The sequence below is a fragment of the Octopus bimaculoides genome, chromosome 2 (assembly GCF_001194135.2).
Source record: "Octopus bimaculoides isolate UCB-OBI-ISO-001 chromosome 2, ASM119413v2, whole genome shotgun sequence".
NCBI lineage: Eukaryota > Metazoa > Mollusca > Cephalopoda > Octopoda > Octopodidae > Octopus > Octopus bimaculoides.
This window is the reverse complement of record NC_068982.1, coordinates 27,676,753-27,694,997: the sequence shown is the minus strand read 5'-3', so window position 1 is coordinate 27,694,997 and position 18,245 is coordinate 27,676,753. Positions and strand designations below refer to the sequence as shown.

The 18,245-nt window shown below is 34.7% G+C and overlaps 2 protein-coding genes across 3 annotated transcripts in view; one reads left to right on the top strand and one right to left on the bottom strand.

The window, feature by feature from the left end:
• LOC106872731 (protein-lysine N-methyltransferase EEF2KMT) overlaps nucleotides 1-2,660 on the bottom strand; it is a 13,204-nt gene extending 10,544 nt beyond the window's left edge. Inside the window, exons 1-2 of the mRNA XM_014919814.2 lie at nucleotides 2,559-2,660; nucleotides 1,140-1,322 (exon numbers count right to left, since the gene is read on the bottom strand). Of these exons, the coding sequence (XP_014775300.1) occupies nucleotides 1,140-1,322; nucleotides 2,559-2,660 (285 nt within the window). The remainder of the gene's footprint in view (nucleotides 1-1,139; nucleotides 1,323-2,558) is intronic.
• A 76-nt stretch (nucleotides 2,661-2,736) lies between these two features.
• On the top strand, nucleotides 2,737-18,008 carry LOC106872740 (RNA-binding protein with serine-rich domain 1-B). Of its 2 annotated transcripts, XM_014919823.2 has the most exons (7): nucleotides 2,737-2,826; nucleotides 7,608-7,823; nucleotides 12,157-12,351; nucleotides 13,366-13,604; nucleotides 15,867-16,005; nucleotides 16,476-16,574; nucleotides 17,557-18,008. In XM_014919823.2, coding segments are annotated over exons 1-7 (1,002 nt in total). In that variant the 5' UTR covers nucleotides 2,737-2,824; the 3' UTR covers nucleotides 17,669-18,008. The 2 variants fall into 2 exon arrangements, with proteins under 2 accessions (XP_014775309.1, XP_014775310.1); XM_014919824.2 differs by lacking the exon at nucleotides 16,476-16,574.
• Nucleotides 18,009-18,245: the final 237 nt, after the last annotated feature.

Here is an 18,245-nt window from a genome sequence, read left to right as displayed (position 1 = left end):
AAAAAAAAAAAAAAAAAAAAAAAAGATAGAATAGAAATAATATGGATTCTGAAACTGTTAATCAACTATGTTTAACGGCTTCTTGGTGGAACTTTTTCTATCAGCCTCATAGAACTCCATACTCAGACTTCCTAAATTTGCACAAAAGTTTTATAGCTGAATAATTTTTATAAAACTAACCTAGTAATTGACAGTGATAACATCACTACCATTGTTTAACGTCCGCTTTCCATGCTAGCATGGGTTGGACGATTTGACTGAGGACTGGCAAGCCAGAAGGCTGCACCAGGCTCCAATCTGATCTGGCAGAGTTTCTACAGCTGGATGCCCTTCCTAACGCCAACCACTCCGAGAGTGTAGTGGGTGCTTTTACGTGCCACCTGCACGGGAGCCAGTCTAGTGGCACTGGCAACGACCTCACTCGAATGATTTTCTAGAAAGCAACGCTGGTAATTGCAGTGTGGAAGGTGTTTATAAGCCATTTAAAATAACACACAAAATTCGTTAGATTCACTTCAACATTTAAATTTAATTTGTCAAAATATTTTCGTCGCTTTGAGACCGCGACCTGTTCACTGACAAAATTCTGTGCTGCATCAGGTCACTTGCTATGCAAGTGCATCTCCGTAACGCTGGTAATGATTATGCTCAAATGGTGCTATTTACAGGCCACTAGCACGGAAGCCAGACAGCTGCTCTGGCAATGAAAACGCTCGGACAGTGCTGTTAAGGCTCCACTGGCGCAGGTGCTAGTCATCGAGTATGGTATTTTCCAGATATGTATACTGAAGCAAATAGATTATGTATATTGTATACAAGTATGGAATATTATATTGCATTCAAAAGGTAAACTGATGACATCTTTAGACAGTTTTCCATTGCCTGCTTCAGACAAGCTCATTACTTCAAGAAGACATCTGTTCATAAGTGAATTGATATAGCAATAATCAGGAATTAAAGCCAAGTTGCAGTCTTTGCATGCTGGGTGTTTACCCTCTCTATGGTGCCAGTATCAAATAAAACTATATGGAAAATATAACTATTTCAAGATTCTAAAATAAAATTAAAAACCACATAAAGACACTTATGATGATCAGGATATAAGTGCCATTAATCATGACAATTAAAAATGATAATTAAGCAGGATAGAAGAAAACTGTTACTAGTAACAAATTACTTACTTTATGAAGGAAATGTTTCACAAAATTACGTTGGTAAGTAAGAGAGGGTGGATATTTTTCACAAAGAGGACTGGTTACAGTGGCACTTAAAACCTTCTTTTGAGTTTCTGGTCCCAGTTCTGATCCTTCAAAAGTATAATTCTGAAAAAGAAAAAATAAACTTTTTTGTAGGGTTTTGCGAAATTGACTTGGAATAATTGGTTTCATAAAATAAGCTCACATAATATATTTAAAATGATCACAAGCATTCAATGAACATACAAGATACAGTAAAACAGTTTTGGGTTTTTTTTTCTAAACTAATCTTGTCAGTTTAGTAACGTCTTAAAACACAAAACCGATTTTAAAAGGATGCAGTAGATTGTTTGACCACACAATACATTACTGGTATGTATTTCTTAGATACCAAATACAAATTTTTTAGATAACAGATAAATATAATCGTCAACGGCCTAAGTCTTACATTAGCGGCACTTGCTTTATATACTAGCTGTAAAATTTATAATCGCGAAAACATTTTTTCTTCTCATTCAATGTTAATTTCCGTATAGACAGAATCGATTTCAGATTGAATGGATAAAGTGTGAAATGCAGCATTTTTGTTAAAGATTGTGATAGATACATGGAATAATCATAATTCAACAACAAATTCATAAATCTTCTTTTATTCAAAGAATCGTCTAATTAGCACTTGGTAATTATTATTTCACTTCATCACGGTTTCTCAAAAAGGTCACCGTATTAGTGTATGCATATATATATATATATATATATATATATATATATATATATATATATATATATATATATATATATATACAAAGATGGACCGCTAACAAATAAATTTGAAATGAGGCGTCATATTTATTTTTGTTTTAAAGATAATTTTTGTAATCAAATTTTTACATAATTTGATCGTAATGAATTTCGGTACACATGAAAATGGTTATATTTATTTGAAAGGTAATGAAGAAAAAAAGAATTAAACATTGAGATGAAGCATCAACGAATTGATAATTTTTATTTTTTTTAATGAAGCACTTTTTAAAAACATCAAACTGCAATAATTATGTAGCTTTTCATTGCAAGTGTGAAATATAAATTAAAAACAAAAACATCTATAGAGATGAAAGTAATTATATATCGTTGTTTTGTTTAGTAATTACGTATGAAATACAACAAAACAAAACATTAAATTATGTCAGCAGAGATGGTTTTTAAGTAAACAGATTCTGCTTGAAGAAAGAAAACAATAAAATAATTTAATATCCCAAAGAAGAGGATAAATGTATTCTGAAGAAACAAAAGAACAGTTATTAAGTATGAACAGCGAAAGAAGTAGAATAACAGATGGCATTGCATCTAAGAGTAACTTACACCCCATTTCATTTTTCTTATAGGCACCATTTCGAAGAACTGAGTTACAGTTTCCCAAAGAAGTTTATCTTCCAAGGAACTGCCACTCACACACGCCGCCATCTTTATCTTGATAAATGCTTCATTCAATTTGATTAGTTCGTTTAGTTACCTCGTTGCATTTCCACCAATCAGAATCCTCCATACAAAAGTTGACTTTTTAATACCCCCCCTCACTTCTACGACGACCATTAAACAAGCGTTGGATTTATAATATTTTTGTTACAATGTAAGTTTTTTGGGGACTTTTTTTTCAATAATTCCATTATTTACCGTAAAATCAAAACCTTTTAAAAACATTCCATAGTCGAGTATTTTATTTCGTTGTATGCATGTGTCCTTTAATGTGTAATTTTGTAAATCTATTGACTTTGTTTCTGTGATCTTTTCTACTTGCTGTTAATAGTCCCGACAAGATGGATACAACACGTGAAACCGGTAAAGCTTTAGCCACAAAATCTCCTTTTATTTGCCATTTTTGAATAAAGAAACTGAAAAGAAAAAGGAGAGAAACACTCATTGATTTAATAAATTTCATTAGTTTCTATTTCTTTCTATTCTTAGTACATCTTCGTAAACACATTTTTGATTTTGAATTGTATCTTTTCTTCCTAATATTCATTATTTTTTAGCCATAATTCGTCCTAAATGTTGTTTATTGTCGCTTACCGTTTTAACATTCCAATACTAAAACAGGCATGTACAAGTCATGTTTAATTAACGAACAATGGACGTTGTGTACGTGTAGCTATTTGACCAGGGAGTTAGACAAGTTGAAAAAATAAAAAGAAAGCGGTAATAACAATGGCCATCAAGTCAAAACATTTCATGTTTCTTTTTTTTTTTTATTGCTATTTGCATCGTTGTCTATCTAGAAATTACTCGGCTTTTATTTTATTTTTGTTACCTATCAACCGCCAACTATGCAGTCAGTTTTTCCCTTTATTCAGATGAACTGATGTGGAAATGTTATAAACCTTAATATTATTTAACTCTTTCACGAATCACGAGAATTCGTAGGTCCAGTCTTGGTTTTCCCAGCGTTATGCAGACGGTAGATAAACCCTCTCCTGGAGAAGACGCCAATCCATCTCAGGAAACTTCCTACAACTTCTCTTACTTCTTTTAAAACTCCATTGACCTTTTATTTGCTTCCTTTTTCACTATTCATGTTCTTATGTCGAAATCTGTGGGTCAGCGGTTGCTATAGTTGCGTATACGAAATTTAATCAGTTTGGTTCCATGGATATGTACTGCTCTTAGCGTTTGGTTGTTAGTATTTATTATTCTATTAAGTATAAAGATTAAAGTATGAGTGGTTTTTTAATGTCTGTGTTTCTCTTGTATTACACTACGTTGTGTTCTCAGTATTTTTTATGGCCCACAATCAGTGAATTCTGCCAAATTTCAAAATATATCCTGATTTTTACCTTTTATAATTATACTTAATCAGTGTATTATTGTAACTGAGCCCCTGGTCAACCCTTATCGTAAAGATCTATACCAGCCACGACTTTTTTCAGTCTGTCCAACTACATTTATCCAGTGTGTTCCTATTCTTAAACGGCGGTTTTTAATTTGAAGATTTTGCTTGATATTTCTAGCAAGCTGTACAACTGCGTAGAAGTTTCCTTCGTCGGTTCAAATATTCTTACACTTGATATTAACTGACATAGAGTAGTGGTCTCTCGACCTGCACGAAGTAGCAGCCAAATTTTAGCCATAAAGACTGAGACCGAGATCGATGCAATGTCTGATCTGGGACTAAACAAAAACATTCAGAGAAAGGGGGCACATACAAAGGGATGTAATACCTTGTGTTTTTCACCCTTTGATATTTCATATTTCAGTGAAATGAATATTAAACTATTTCGTGGAATAATACTGTTGTATTACACAGGTCAAATGTAAAGCGACTATTTACAACAAATGTTTTTGTTTTATTAGTTAGAAGAGGTCGAGCAGCGCCTTTGATCTTTTCTAGGCCTCCTAGACGTGAGAGAGCGATGAAATTAATGCTTAACTAGAAATTCTTCAGGGAAAACGTGAGAGAGAGAGAGAGAAAATTCTTGAGCGTTGCAGCTCCAAGGTAGAAAAAGGAAGTGTATCGAGTGAACCGTAGCGGAAGCGGTTTGCAGGTAACTTATTCAAAGGAGCAGATGGCATTATAGCACTGATTTAAATAGTAGAGAAGAAACAATGTCTGTGAACCAATGGTGTAGCCTTATATATATGACTTTGAAGAAGATGGCTAGTGTTTGAAACGAAGATTTAACAGTTATATTGTGAGGTCACCATGAGAGGTCATTAGAAATTGTTTAACAAGAACTATAGTATTTAGAGCAACTTTGAGAGCTATAGCTGTGAGTTGATCATGTGTAGTAAAGTTATATTGCATGATTATTTCCTTGTGTAAAAAGAGTAAGTCTTATTAAATCTAGTTCTATAAGATATTGTTGATAGTCACTAAAAATGGAAGAGAACCTCAAAGAGTTAAAGATCCTTGTTTATTGTTGTTTCTTTCACCTTTGAAACGTTGGGTACTCTTTTGAGGAACGGTCACAGAAGAGTTTAGTGAGGATAGGAACTAGCACTGCAGCATACAGTTTGAGTTTAATGGACTAGATACTTAGATCACTCACTTTGTTAGGGTGGAGTGATCAGAAAAGTTTTCATGTTATGCAACTATTCGTATGAGGGGATGAAATTGGTAAGGCAGAGAGAGTATTTGAGAGGCTTTGTTGTGTATGAGTGAGTTGCAAATTCATTGGGTTTGTTAAGTGCTCTCATTACAGACTAATCTAAGTTGAGGTGTGGCAAGTACAAAAAATGGAAAATTGATAGTGCTTTTGACAAGGGGTCATAATATCTTGTGTGTTATGGGAGGTGTCATGGATAGTATTTGTACATCTGGGTATTATGAAGGATGAGGAGGAACATACCCTACAGGAATGGTATTGGTCACCCACTTAGCTATCTCTGATGCGTCAGAGGTGAAACACATTTACTGTCAAAAGTAGTCAGTGAAGAATTGGTAGAGTACCAACCAGTTACATAGAAGTACCAAAACGTTTTTTCAGGGCAATTGTTACGAAGAGTGTTATCTTAGTTGGCAGTGTTCTAACATGTTTCAAAATTTTATGAAGTTGAAGAACCCTTTTCTTACCCTATTTTCATTAAAATACACTGCTTTTGTTTCAATTAATTTTGACATTATTGCAGAATTTTGTGACATAAGTGGGGCGCTAACAGTACTGTCCGAGCGTGATCATTGCCAGAACAGCTGTCTGGCTTCCGTGCTGGTGGCACGTAAATAGCACCATTTGAGTGTGATCATTACCAGCGTCACCTTACTGGCACGTGAAAAATCATTCGAGTGAGGTCGTTGCCAGTGCCGCTGGAGTGGCTCCTGTGCGGGTGGCTCGTAAAATACACCATTTTGAGTGTGGCCATTGCCAGTACTGCCTGACTGGCGCTCATGCTGGTGGCACGTAAAAGCACCCACTACACTCTTGGAGTGGTTGGCGTTAGGAAGGGCATCCAGCTGTAGAAACTCTGCCAGATCAGATTGGAGCCTGGTGCAGCCATCTGGTTTGCCAGTCCTCGGTGAAATCGTCCAACACATGCTAGCATGGAAAGCAGACGTTAAACAATGATGATGAACTTTATTATTAAGTTGAAGATTGGAACATAAATTAACTTGAAATTTTGATGTGAGATTTTAATTTAGATGACTTTTATCATGGAATCAGAGTCAGTCTCAAGTTGTTTGGTATCAAAAAGGTTAATGTTACCACCAGCAGAATGAATTAGTTATCATGTTTGACTATTATAAATTGATAGTATTATGGTAAAGAAAAAGAGAGAGAAACCCAAAGAGATTTAGAAAAGAGTCTTCAACTATTTAAGATCAATAACTTATTTTGAGACATCTTGTGATCAGATCTACATTTGGGTTGATTAAATTTGATAGGGCCAGGAATTACATATATTTTCAAACTTTTGGTTTTTAATACTTTTACTGGTTTAACTAATTGGACTGCTGCAAAATGGGGTACTTTTTTGGGTGATTTTAGTCTAGTACTTATTTTATCAACTTATATTTAATGAATAGCTAGATTCACTGTATTGAGTTTGTATCCCTTTAAATAAAAACCACAAGGTATACACAAATACCACATCAATGTATACAAACACAGGCATACACATACACACAATGTAAAAACTATATGCATTTGCTTCTTTAAATCAAAAGGATTTTCAACAATTTCTAAGCTGGTATTGGTTGGACAAGTCTGTTCTAACTCTGCCTTTTTTAAATTTTTGCCACTTGTCATTGTTCTTTGTCATCTGATACACAATTGCACATTCAGCCAACTAAATTTTATTTACATGACATTTAGTCAACCTAAAGCTTTGGTGCGCCACTTAATGGGTTTTGAACCCAGAACCTTGTAGCTGCAAAGCAAACATCTTAACCTCATAACTATCATCATTATCATCATCATCGTTTAACGTCCGCTTTCCATGCTATCATGGGTTGGACGATTTGACTGAGGACTGGTGAAACTGGATGGCAACACCAGGCTCCAATCTGATTTGGCAGAGTTTCTACAGCTGGATGCCCTTCCTAACGCCAACCACTCAGAGAGTGTAGTGGGTGCTTTTACGTGTCACCCACACGAAGGCCAGTCAGGCGGTACTGGCAACGGCCACGCTCAAAATGGTGTATTTTATGTGCCACCCGCACAAAACTATAATAAATAGAATTGGTTTTGCCTGAAGTAATTAAAATAAGTACTAACTCTATATTGGTTTAGTTTTAAATGCATGCCACTCTGATAAAAAAGCTCTTCAAACTTAGAGGATAGAAATTGTTTTTCTTATTAGATAGGTTAATTACTTATTGGTAAGTTTACATATTGATATTAAAATTTTTGGCTATGGTTGGAGAATGTTTTACAGCCTTAATTTGTTTAGTCATCTAAATTACTTCTTTGATACTTGCAGGACAAGAAGTACATTAACTAGAGAAAAGAAAAAGACAAGCAGTGGTAATGCTAGTGGAGGAGGAGGAGGAGGTGGTGGTGGCGGCAGCGGTGGTGGAGGTGGTGGTGGGTCTGGGAGTACTACGGCAGCTGCAACGACTGAGCGGGGTCGTGACAAAAAAAGACGCAGTGTTTCTTCCAGTAGTACGAGTAGTAGTGGCAGCTCAGGAAGTTCAAGGTGAGTTAGCTTGAATTTTTTTTTTTTTCCTTTTTTTGTGAAATTATTCCACTAAACATTTTGCCAAATTATAGACATTCACCTCTTTTGGCCCAGGAGGTTTTTTTCAATAACTGTTTCATGTATAGGTTTTATATATTTTTTAAAAATTCCAATCATTTCAGATATATTTTCTTTGTGGTTGTTCTGTTCAGAATCTGGGTTGGATTTTTAGTTTAAAATTTAATCCTTTTTTAGTCATTATCCTAACTTCAGGGTTGTCTGTTTGCTGATCTTCTATGTAATTTAAATTTACAGGTATTTATTTTTCCAGATAATATTTATTAGATCACTTGATACTTATCATTCTTCAATTCACTTGTTGTGTCTTTTAAAATATGTATGTAATTCAAAAGTCCTTTTAGCTTATGAATATATTATTATTTGAACACCTGATCATTAGGTCTTATGTTTGATTCCTGGATTGAGCAGCATGTGTCCTTTAGTGAGTACTTCATTTGACATTGCTCTTGTTTGCTTAGATAAAACAAGTACTGAATGAGTTCCGTTGTAACTCACTCTCCTTTCAGCTGTCATATCAAAGATGGGAGGGTTGAGAGGATTTCTATATCTGCTTGTGACGACATTAAGATATAAACCAGCTGGCAAAAAAGCAGGGTACATAACACCAAGCCATCCTCAATTCTGTATATATTTATCTCAATGAATGAGGTATATTTATATATATATATACTCGATATTCTCTCCTTTTGATAACATTTTTTTGAAAATATATAAAACTATTTGTGGAACTCAAAAAAAGTTGATGAGGCACCACGTTTTATTACTCTATAGTAGGTGGGGGAAACTTTTTAGTGCAATGGGCATAAATTTCCTAAGAAAAAGGTCCGTGGGTGGATCACAAGTTCTAAGTCTTATATCTGTGTAACTCTTGTATACATCTATATATAATTCGATACACATTAATGTAGATAAGTTTAACACATTAAATTAATGCGTAACATCTTCATTAACACTACTACTGAATTTAGGAGGTTTATGTTACCTATGAGGTATTCTATATTTTTCAGCTAGAGTGTAGTTGGGTCTCAAGAAGGTGGTGCAAACCTAGCAATACGTGTTACATAGTGAAAACAAAATTTCCATTCAAATGGCAATTATCGGATGATTTCTGTTTGAGTCTGACCATTTTGAGTCATAATGGAAATGCGACCTCTGTCACAAATAGCCATACGAATATTGTATAAATTTTATGATTGAAAAGTTTACTATATTTTGTACATATGGCTATATCAGCCTGTGGGCATAATAAAATGGGTTTGTGGGTGCAATTGCACCCACAGGCGGGGGTTTCCCCACCCCTGCTCTATAGCCACCAGATAGAAGGACACTGCTTGCCCTTCCCAACCAAAAAGTGATAGTGTGGCAATCTTCTTGAATGCTTAGCTGATACTTGGATCTATCGTACTTGCAATGGCAGCTGTTAAAGAAAACTCCATGAATTAGTAATACTTTGACACTGAAGTGTGGTTTTGTCATTTTGCATTTAGATTTTGTCTCAAACAGGTAATATTCCATTGTATTATTGCCAGGTCAAGGATTTCTGAAGATATCAGCAAGTTCATTTTTGTTGATATCCAGAGTTAAATTGAGAATGCCATCACTAGTTCTCTTTATAGATTGCTGATATAGAGGGCCGTGAGCTCCTGATAATATTTCCAATTGACAAGTGCCCAAACTAGCTGCTTGAGAAAGAGTATCTATACCTACTAACCAGTGGCCTAAATATTAAAAACCTGGATTCAGTAGAGTTATGAACTAGAACATCCCCTTATTCATTTCCTTCTTGAGCAGCACTACCACCCACTGTGTCTAAAATGAATGCTCCCATTCTACTGCCAGATGAGATAGACTTCTACCTTGATGTTACTTGTAGAGCAGGTCATCCAAACCAGTTCTTGCTCAACTGTCTGCACCATTCAAGCCTCAACTGCTCTTATCAGCTTTTTGCAATATCTTACATCTACTATTTGTCTTGAACAGCCTTTGAAAAGCTTTTGAACAGCCATTGAAAAGCTGCACATATTTTTAGAATCAAGCAGTACACACCCATTCTGCTCTGTCAAAGACCAAATTGTGGTTTAGTTGCTGCATTGCAGGCCCATCAAAAGGCTTTTGTTTCTTTAGTGTGCATGCTTTGCCCTAGTCATACAATTGTGTTTAACACTGGAAATCATTTTTGTAGGTAGCACATTGGTCACAATCCCTTTTCTAATTTGCTCACTTGCTCTCTATTAATTAGTTCATTATTGAATGTTATATATTCTACTTTAATCCTCTTGAGAGTACCCCACCACATGTTGTTGACGATCACCCCTGTCAAATTCCACTTAACTAATCTGACCACTGAAGAGGTTATTCTCTGTGAACGACACAGCTTCCATTAACTGTGGTGAATATAACAGATTGTTTGAAATTGTGGACACCCTTCATATTTCTATCTGCTAACCTAAATGACTTGGTGCAGATACTCCTTGTCTACACTGGTTAATTTGAGAAATTCTGTTGGTGCTTGTTAGTTGGAACTGTCTGAGTAGGTTTCCTGAGATTTATTTTGCTGTCTCCTATTAGCTAACCCCACACAATCCCAGTGTGCATTTAAGATATTCTAGTCACTAACTGGCTCTAAAGAAAGCTTATAGACATCAGAGGAAATTCATTTATCCTTCTTTGATCAGGACATAGACAGTATTCTTCATTATCTCCAGCTTCTTGGCTTCACTTAATAACTCTTGAATATTCTATTGGCCGTGGTGCAACTGCAAAAAAAGCTGTCCTATAGCCACATTGGAATAGTCGCTGGCTGTGGTGCTAATGGCAATGTTGTTTCTGCTTGTAGATCTTGTCATAATGTTGTTACTATTATCACTTGCTAGACATGTTGGTAATGCTGGTTTGAGTCCTTCCCCCATTGTTACTGCTTTTGGTATTGTCTTTATTGCTACAAAAGCACCTTTATTTCTAGATCATGCCAGTGAAGGAATTGTTGGTTGCACTGGTAGGAAATCTTACTGAAAGTACCTGCATTGTTTTCACTTTTGAAACTGTCATTCTCTAAGCAGATGACATGCATAATAACCCTTGTGCCTTTATGGCTGTTTTGACTGTTTCCTACCACTCCTGCCTCCTTCAGCATGAGTTTTACCTGTGTTGATATTTATAAAATATGCTTTTACATGAGGTGGCATTTACAGTAAAAATGATGCAGACTACAGAAAAATGGGCAGTTGATTTTTTTCCCCTAATTAGAGGAGACACTGATAGCTTTTCAATACTCTTTTTTTTTTGGGGTGGGGGTGGGGGGTAGAATGCCGTAGACAATATCTGACAAAAGTTTTGAAACTTTTATTTGGCATAATCATTTTAAGTGGTTTAAAACGTATTGAGCCTTTTTTGCTGAGCTTCTCAGATGCAAGAGACAGAGTGAGAGTATCTTTTATTTGTTTCAGTCAATAGACTGTGGCCATGCTGTGACCCCACTTTGAAATTTAGTTGAATGAATCAACCCCAATACTTTTTTTAAAGCTTAATACTTATTCTATCAGTCTCTTTTGCTGGGGGCCTAAACAAGCCAGTTCTCGGGCAATGGTGGAGAGCAGACACAAAGACACACACACACACACACACACACACATATATATATGATGGGCTTCTCTCAGTTTCCATCTACTAAATCCACTCACAAGGCTTTGGTTGGCCCTAGGCTATAGTAGAAGACACTTGCTCCAAGTGCCATGCAGTGGGACTGAACCCAGAACTATGTAGTTGGGAAGCAAACTTCTTGCCACACAGCCACCCTTGCATCTATGGGTGTAATAATAATAGTAATAATCCTTTCTACTATAGGCACAAGGCCTGAAATTTTGGGAGAGCAGGGGCTAGTCAATTATATTGACCCAGTGGTCAACTGGTACTTACATTATTGACCCTGAAATGATGAGAGGCAAAGTTGACCTTGGCTGCATTTGAAACCAAATAATAGTGATTTCAAATTTTGATACAAGGCCAGCAATTTAGGTGGATGGGACACATCAATTACTTCAACTCTAGTATTCAATTTATTATTTTATCAACCCTGAAAGGATGAAAAGCAAGTCAACTCGGGTAGCATTTGAACTCGGAACATAAAGACAGACAAACTACTGCTAAGCATTTTGTCTGGTGTGCTAACAATTCTGCCAGCTTGCCAACTTAATAATGATAATAGTAACAACAACAACAATGATTTAATAGTAATAATAATCATAACAACATTTGCTTGTGTCTTTTTCAGTGGAAGTAGTAGTTCATCTCGTAGCAGGTCACGCTCATCATCATCTTCCAGTGGATCGAGTTCATCTGGCAGCAGCAGCAGCAGCAGTAGCAGCAGTGTGAGCACCTCTCGTTCCTCTAGCTCAAGTTCCAGCAGATCTTCACATAGTCGTTCTTCAGCAGTTGGACGAGGTGCCAGCAACAGACATAAATCTTTGTAAGAATGATTTTCATTTAGTTTACAACACTATATCTGTCAGTAGTTAATAATTAATATCTTAGGAAATAATTACTTTTAAATAATATTTATTGCATTTCAGCACTTCATGTCACTTTAACTTATTCATAATATTGGTTTATAGTTAGAATAATATATATGGTAACTTTGTGTGTGTGATAAATTTTGAAAAATAGTATTTACTTCTGAGAATGCTAATAATAGCATGATATAAAATGATTACTGAACTACCATGTACTAAATTTCTAACACTATGAACACTACATCTCTCTGAGACACTTCTGTATGTGTGTTTGTGTAATTGCCAATTTGTATCCTGTAACTATTCAAATTTAAACATTAACTGCACTAAACTTATCTGTTTGAATTCATTTCCTAATGTAAGAAGGGATTAATAAACACATAACAATAGTCTTCCCTGCATGTTAAAATAATTTTCTTTTATATAGATACATTTCTATGTTGTTATTTATTTAAAACTAAAATGTCATAGCTAGTTTCTGAAGTAAATTTGATTTAATATTTTTAACGGATTTCCATGACTAACTTTTCTATTACTTCTAAAGTATATGAAATATATGAAAATATATTTTTCAGAATCTTTGATCTATTAATTTTCCAAATTGGTAAAAGGCTATGGATTTGTATGTTATGAATCAACATTAGTATAGTACTGTTATCGGAGAAAGATGAAAGACAAACTTAAGCCAAGGATATAAAAAAAACAATGTAGTTAAACCCTACAAGATATAAGTTAAAAAAATGTGAATCTGCTTATATATATATATATATATATGAGAGAATAAAAGTAACTGTAAAATTTATTAGTCTTACCAAATTTTGAGCTGTTTAAATAATTTTTCCTTTATCCTTTATTTATTTACTTATTTGTCCTTCAAACTTTTACGTAGAAATACATTGCTAGTTCTTTGAACTCAATACCTCTTTGACTATCATATAACACCCATTTGTGCTTTTAATTTTATCTTTCAGATCTCCAAGAAGGAAAAAACAACGTAGCCCCACTCCCAAAACTGCTAAAGTACATATTGGCAAATTAACTCGTAATGTCTCCAAGGATCATATTATGGAAATTTTCTCTGTATATGGTAGTATAAGACATATAGAGATGCCTACAGATCGGATTCATCCAAATTTTTCTCGTGGTTTTGCATATGTTGAATATGAAAATGCAGCTGAAGCAGAAAAAGCCATTAAGTACATGGATGGTGGTATGTATTGAGTGTTCTTTTATAGGTCTACTCCACTTGTTCTTGCTTACCCAGAGGTGCAGGATTTCACTGTTATAAGACACTTATATTACTATTTGAGTTAGTAAAGTTTCAATAATTTCTGTAGTCATTTCTTTTAATTCTGATGACATGTGGTTTTAGTTTCAGTCCCATTGTGCATCACCTTGGCCAACCGAAGCCTTGTGAATGGATAAGCAGAAACTGAAAGAAACCCATTATATATCAGGTTGAGTAAAAAGTAAACAACGTTTGGAACCATGAAGAATTTGTACTGGAATTTTGCAAAATTTTGGATATTTTTTAAACATTCTTTTGCAATTGTCTGATAATACAAACATAGACTTGCCCAAATACATCAATAAATTAACATTGACATTTTTTCATCATTGTTACAATCATCTGAAATGGAACTGTCAAAGTGCAATATTCCTTCAAAAAAGGACGTAAAGTAGCTGTAACTGCGATATTAACAAAACGTTTGGTGAGGAAATGACCAGTGAGTGGTCAGCTCAAAAATGGTTTAAATGATTTCGCAGTGGAAACCTGAGCCTTGGAAAGCATAATGGATGCCCATCTGTCATCAATGACGGTCAATTAAAGACCATCATTGAGAAATATCCACGTAAAACCACTTGAGAACTGGCAAAAGAACTTCAGGTTAGCAAAAAAACTGCCTGTAACCATTTGCATGCAATCGGAAAATCAAAAAAGCTCGACAAATGGGTACTACATGATTTCAATGAAAATTAGATAATGCACAGATATGAAATTTGCTTGTCGCTTCTTCTCTGTAACCAGATCAATCCAACTGTATTGTAACTTGCAATGAAAAGTGGATTCTATACAATAATAAAAAATGTTCTTTGCAGTGGTTGGACCAAAATGAAGCACCGAAAACCTTCCCTAAACCAGAGCTCTTCAAAGGTTATGGTGACTGTTTGGTGGTGTACTGCTGGACTCATCTACTATAACTTCTTAAAACCTTTTAAAACCATTACTGCAGAAACATATTGCCATGAAATTGCTAAAATGAACGAAAAACTGCTACTCTTCCATCCCAGACTGGTCAACAGAAGAGGGCCAATCATTGTTCATGACAATGCTCAACCACATGTTTCACTAATGATGCTCCAGAAGTTGAGGGAACTTGGCTATGAAGTTCTTCCCCACCCAGCTTATTCCCAAGACCTTTCTCCTGCTGACTATCACTTTTTCAAGCACCTTGATGGTTTCCTGCGAGAGAAGGAGTTCAAAAATCAAACCGATGCTGAAAGTACGTTCAGAGAGTTCATCCACTCCAGAATTCTAGATTTTTATGTCACCGGAATAAACAAACCTGTAACTCGTTGGCAAAAATGTGTTGAGTGTAATGGAACTTACTTTGAGGAATAAAATTTCTGCATTGTTGAAATTGTGATGAATTTCATGTTTGAAACCATTGCTTACTTTTTACTCAGCTTGATATATATATATATATATATATACACACAATTTTACAAACCCTGAATTATATGTCTATTTGTCATTCAGGGTTTATGAAGTTGCTTATAAATATATTTGTCAATCAAATTCCAACATAGTTTGATTATCACATGTTTCGTACTTTTACAATTTTTTCAATATTGCATATTACAGGTGCTTACATATTTCGTAACAATCTTCAGGTAAATGTTTATGTAGTAGATTAACAAACAACTAATGTTCACATTTGATAACCGAAGTGAAATGATTGAATTTTTTCCTTTAAATACTTTTTGCTAGGCTCCACCTGGTTGAAGCTTATGAACACTATTTTGACCAATCAATATGGGGCTTAGGTGTGATGGTTTGATGACTGCAGTAACACATTGACAGCACTTATTAAAAGAAGCATTTTAACCAATCACAGTCACCAGTACAGGATTTCATTACAATCAGTTGTTGAGAAACATCTGACACTTCAAACTGTAGTCCCATCTTAACTATTTTTAAACGAAATTAAGTGCAAATTCAGATTAATTATATTATCAATATTACTACAAGTTTAGAGTTGAATTGATATTAGTAATATGAAGAATAATACTAAAACATGCGTGGCCATAGGAAATCTGCCTCAAAGAATTCTGTCTTGCCTATAAAAGCATGGAAAAGTGGATGTTAAGCATTTTTAAACTTATATAAACTAAGAAATGTCAGCTACTAATTTATTTGATTGAAATTGTGTTTTCTTAATAATGATTTTGTTTCTATTTCTGTTTTTAGCTCAAATTGATGGCCAAGAAATTACAGCAGCTGCTGTACTTGCACCTAGACCTACTAGAGTGATCCCTCGTCGTAGTCCTATACGTAGACTACCTCCACGATGGCGTCCATCTCCTCCGAGATTCAGAGATAGGCGCAGGTTTGTATTTTTTACACTTTATTCTATAGACCATATTTTTCTTTCTCCCCTTGGTATCTTCACTTAGGTTTCATTAGTCAGGTCGGGTTTAGCTGGCTCCATTGCAACTGACTGGTCATCATGCTTGAATATCACTAAAATTATGTCAACAGAACTTGTTTTTAAATGTCTATGCTTTCTCAGTATTGGCCTCTTATGCAGCCAGTTAGGCATGTTGGTGCTTAACATGTCTAGAGGAATACCTACCCGTTGAATTCCGTAGTGGTTAAATTATTATTGATGTGTTGTGTACAGTGTTAAAAGTGGTGGCTGATATACTGCAAATGCTTGAAATTCAATGCACTCGAAAAGTACTTGAGAAAGTGCAGGGAAGCCTTACTGTTATCACTGTCTTGAACACATTGGTGTCCTGTTGACTGCATCATCTAGCTAACCTCTTAACTTTCTGTTACTATACTTCCTACTTCCAGAAAAGACTTTGCTAAGGTTTTAACAAACAACTTCAAATCAAGCCGATTTCAACCAAGCTGGAAGATGGCCAACATCAGACAGCAGACACAGCTATCCAGGTTCAGTCCTAACTTTCTGTACTCTAACAAAAGAGCAATTGATTAAAATTCTAATATAGTATTGAAATATAATAGAAATACTTACCAACATCTAACAGCACCGAAGCTAAATGCGACTCAACTAGGTTATAATTGCAATCCTTTGGTCGTTAGACTTGCATGTTCTCTCTAGGAATTATAAAGCCCCAAATTTGTGTTCCACTTTTATTTCATAGTTGAGTGATTAATAGTAGGAAAGGCATCCATCTGTAAAGACAATTGCTCCTACAAAAGAGCCATTTCACCCATGCAAGCATGGAAAAATGGATATCAAGTTGATAATAAAAAAAAAAATTGTGTGAAAGACTTGAAGTGGGGAAAAAGATACCAGGGAAAGAAATAACTGGTATTATTAAGATATTGCTCTTTGCACTGTTTTTTTAATTTCTGGTATGTTAGCTTGAGGATTAGTCATTGGGCAAATTATTTTGAGCCTTTTGTTTTAATATGAAATTTAAAATCAGAAACTTGTTTCAGTATCTTTTTTAGTTTGGCCAGAAATATATTGGCAAATTTACAATGCCTCTTTTATATGCTGGTTAGATGTTCAAGTATAAAATGTAATACTTTAAAAGACCAGATAATCAAATTAGTTTCAATTCGGTGATACACATCAGTTTCTGAGAGTGATCAGTTTTACTTGTACACTGATTAAAGTTAACTAAGTGGAGCTGCAACGATACCCAAGGCAAAGCCTTTTGTTGTAAATTGATTGTTTTTTCAATATTTGCACTAAAAAAATAAAAGGAAACATGCAAAAGTGAATAAGACTAGAAACTGTAAATGTCTTTTACTTGTTCACTATTTTTATAATTATAAATGGCCACTTGCAAGAGGTAGATTTTGCTCTCCAGCAAATTGAGTGGATGTATATCGAAACTATCATCTTAGCATTAATAGGCATATATATATCTGTTTGAATATACTCAATGTCTGATTTCAGGTCTCCTCCCCCGCCTCCAAGACGACGTTCTCCTCCAAGACGGCGCACTCGGTCCAGATCTCCTGCTAGGCGACGGCGGTATAGTCGCTCTAGCTCTAGTTCTTCAAGATGAAAGCTGTTCTTTTAAGAACTTAAGACTGCAACAGACAAGAGTTATGGTGGATGGATGTTTGGTCAAGTCCTTTCACTAATTTTCTTATTAATATAAATAAATAATTACAAAAAATATATATATATTGAACATTTCCTCTTAAAAAAAAAATGAGAAATGATTATGGACTTCAAATAAATTGGAACCATTTAATGAGAACTCACTGGATATTCCTACATAGTTCTAATTATTAGTATCATGTTATTTTTTGTTTAAAAGCCAGTCACTTCACAGACCATTTGGATGATTTTCATTTGACTGTACTTATCTATTCATTCATGATAAAATTCATTTTGCATAATTTTATTCTCATTGTCTCATTAAAAAGATTTTTTTCTTTTTCTAACTTATATGCAATTTTTTTATCCATACAAAACATTTTCCTATTTCCAATCTCCCTATTGATGTATACAATATTTATATTTTTCTGTTTATAACTCTTCCATTTCAAATAATATCAGGAAAAGTTTTAGACTTGCTTTGAAAGTACATGTAAAAGTTATTATAATGAAATTACTTTTCCTATCAAATTTACACA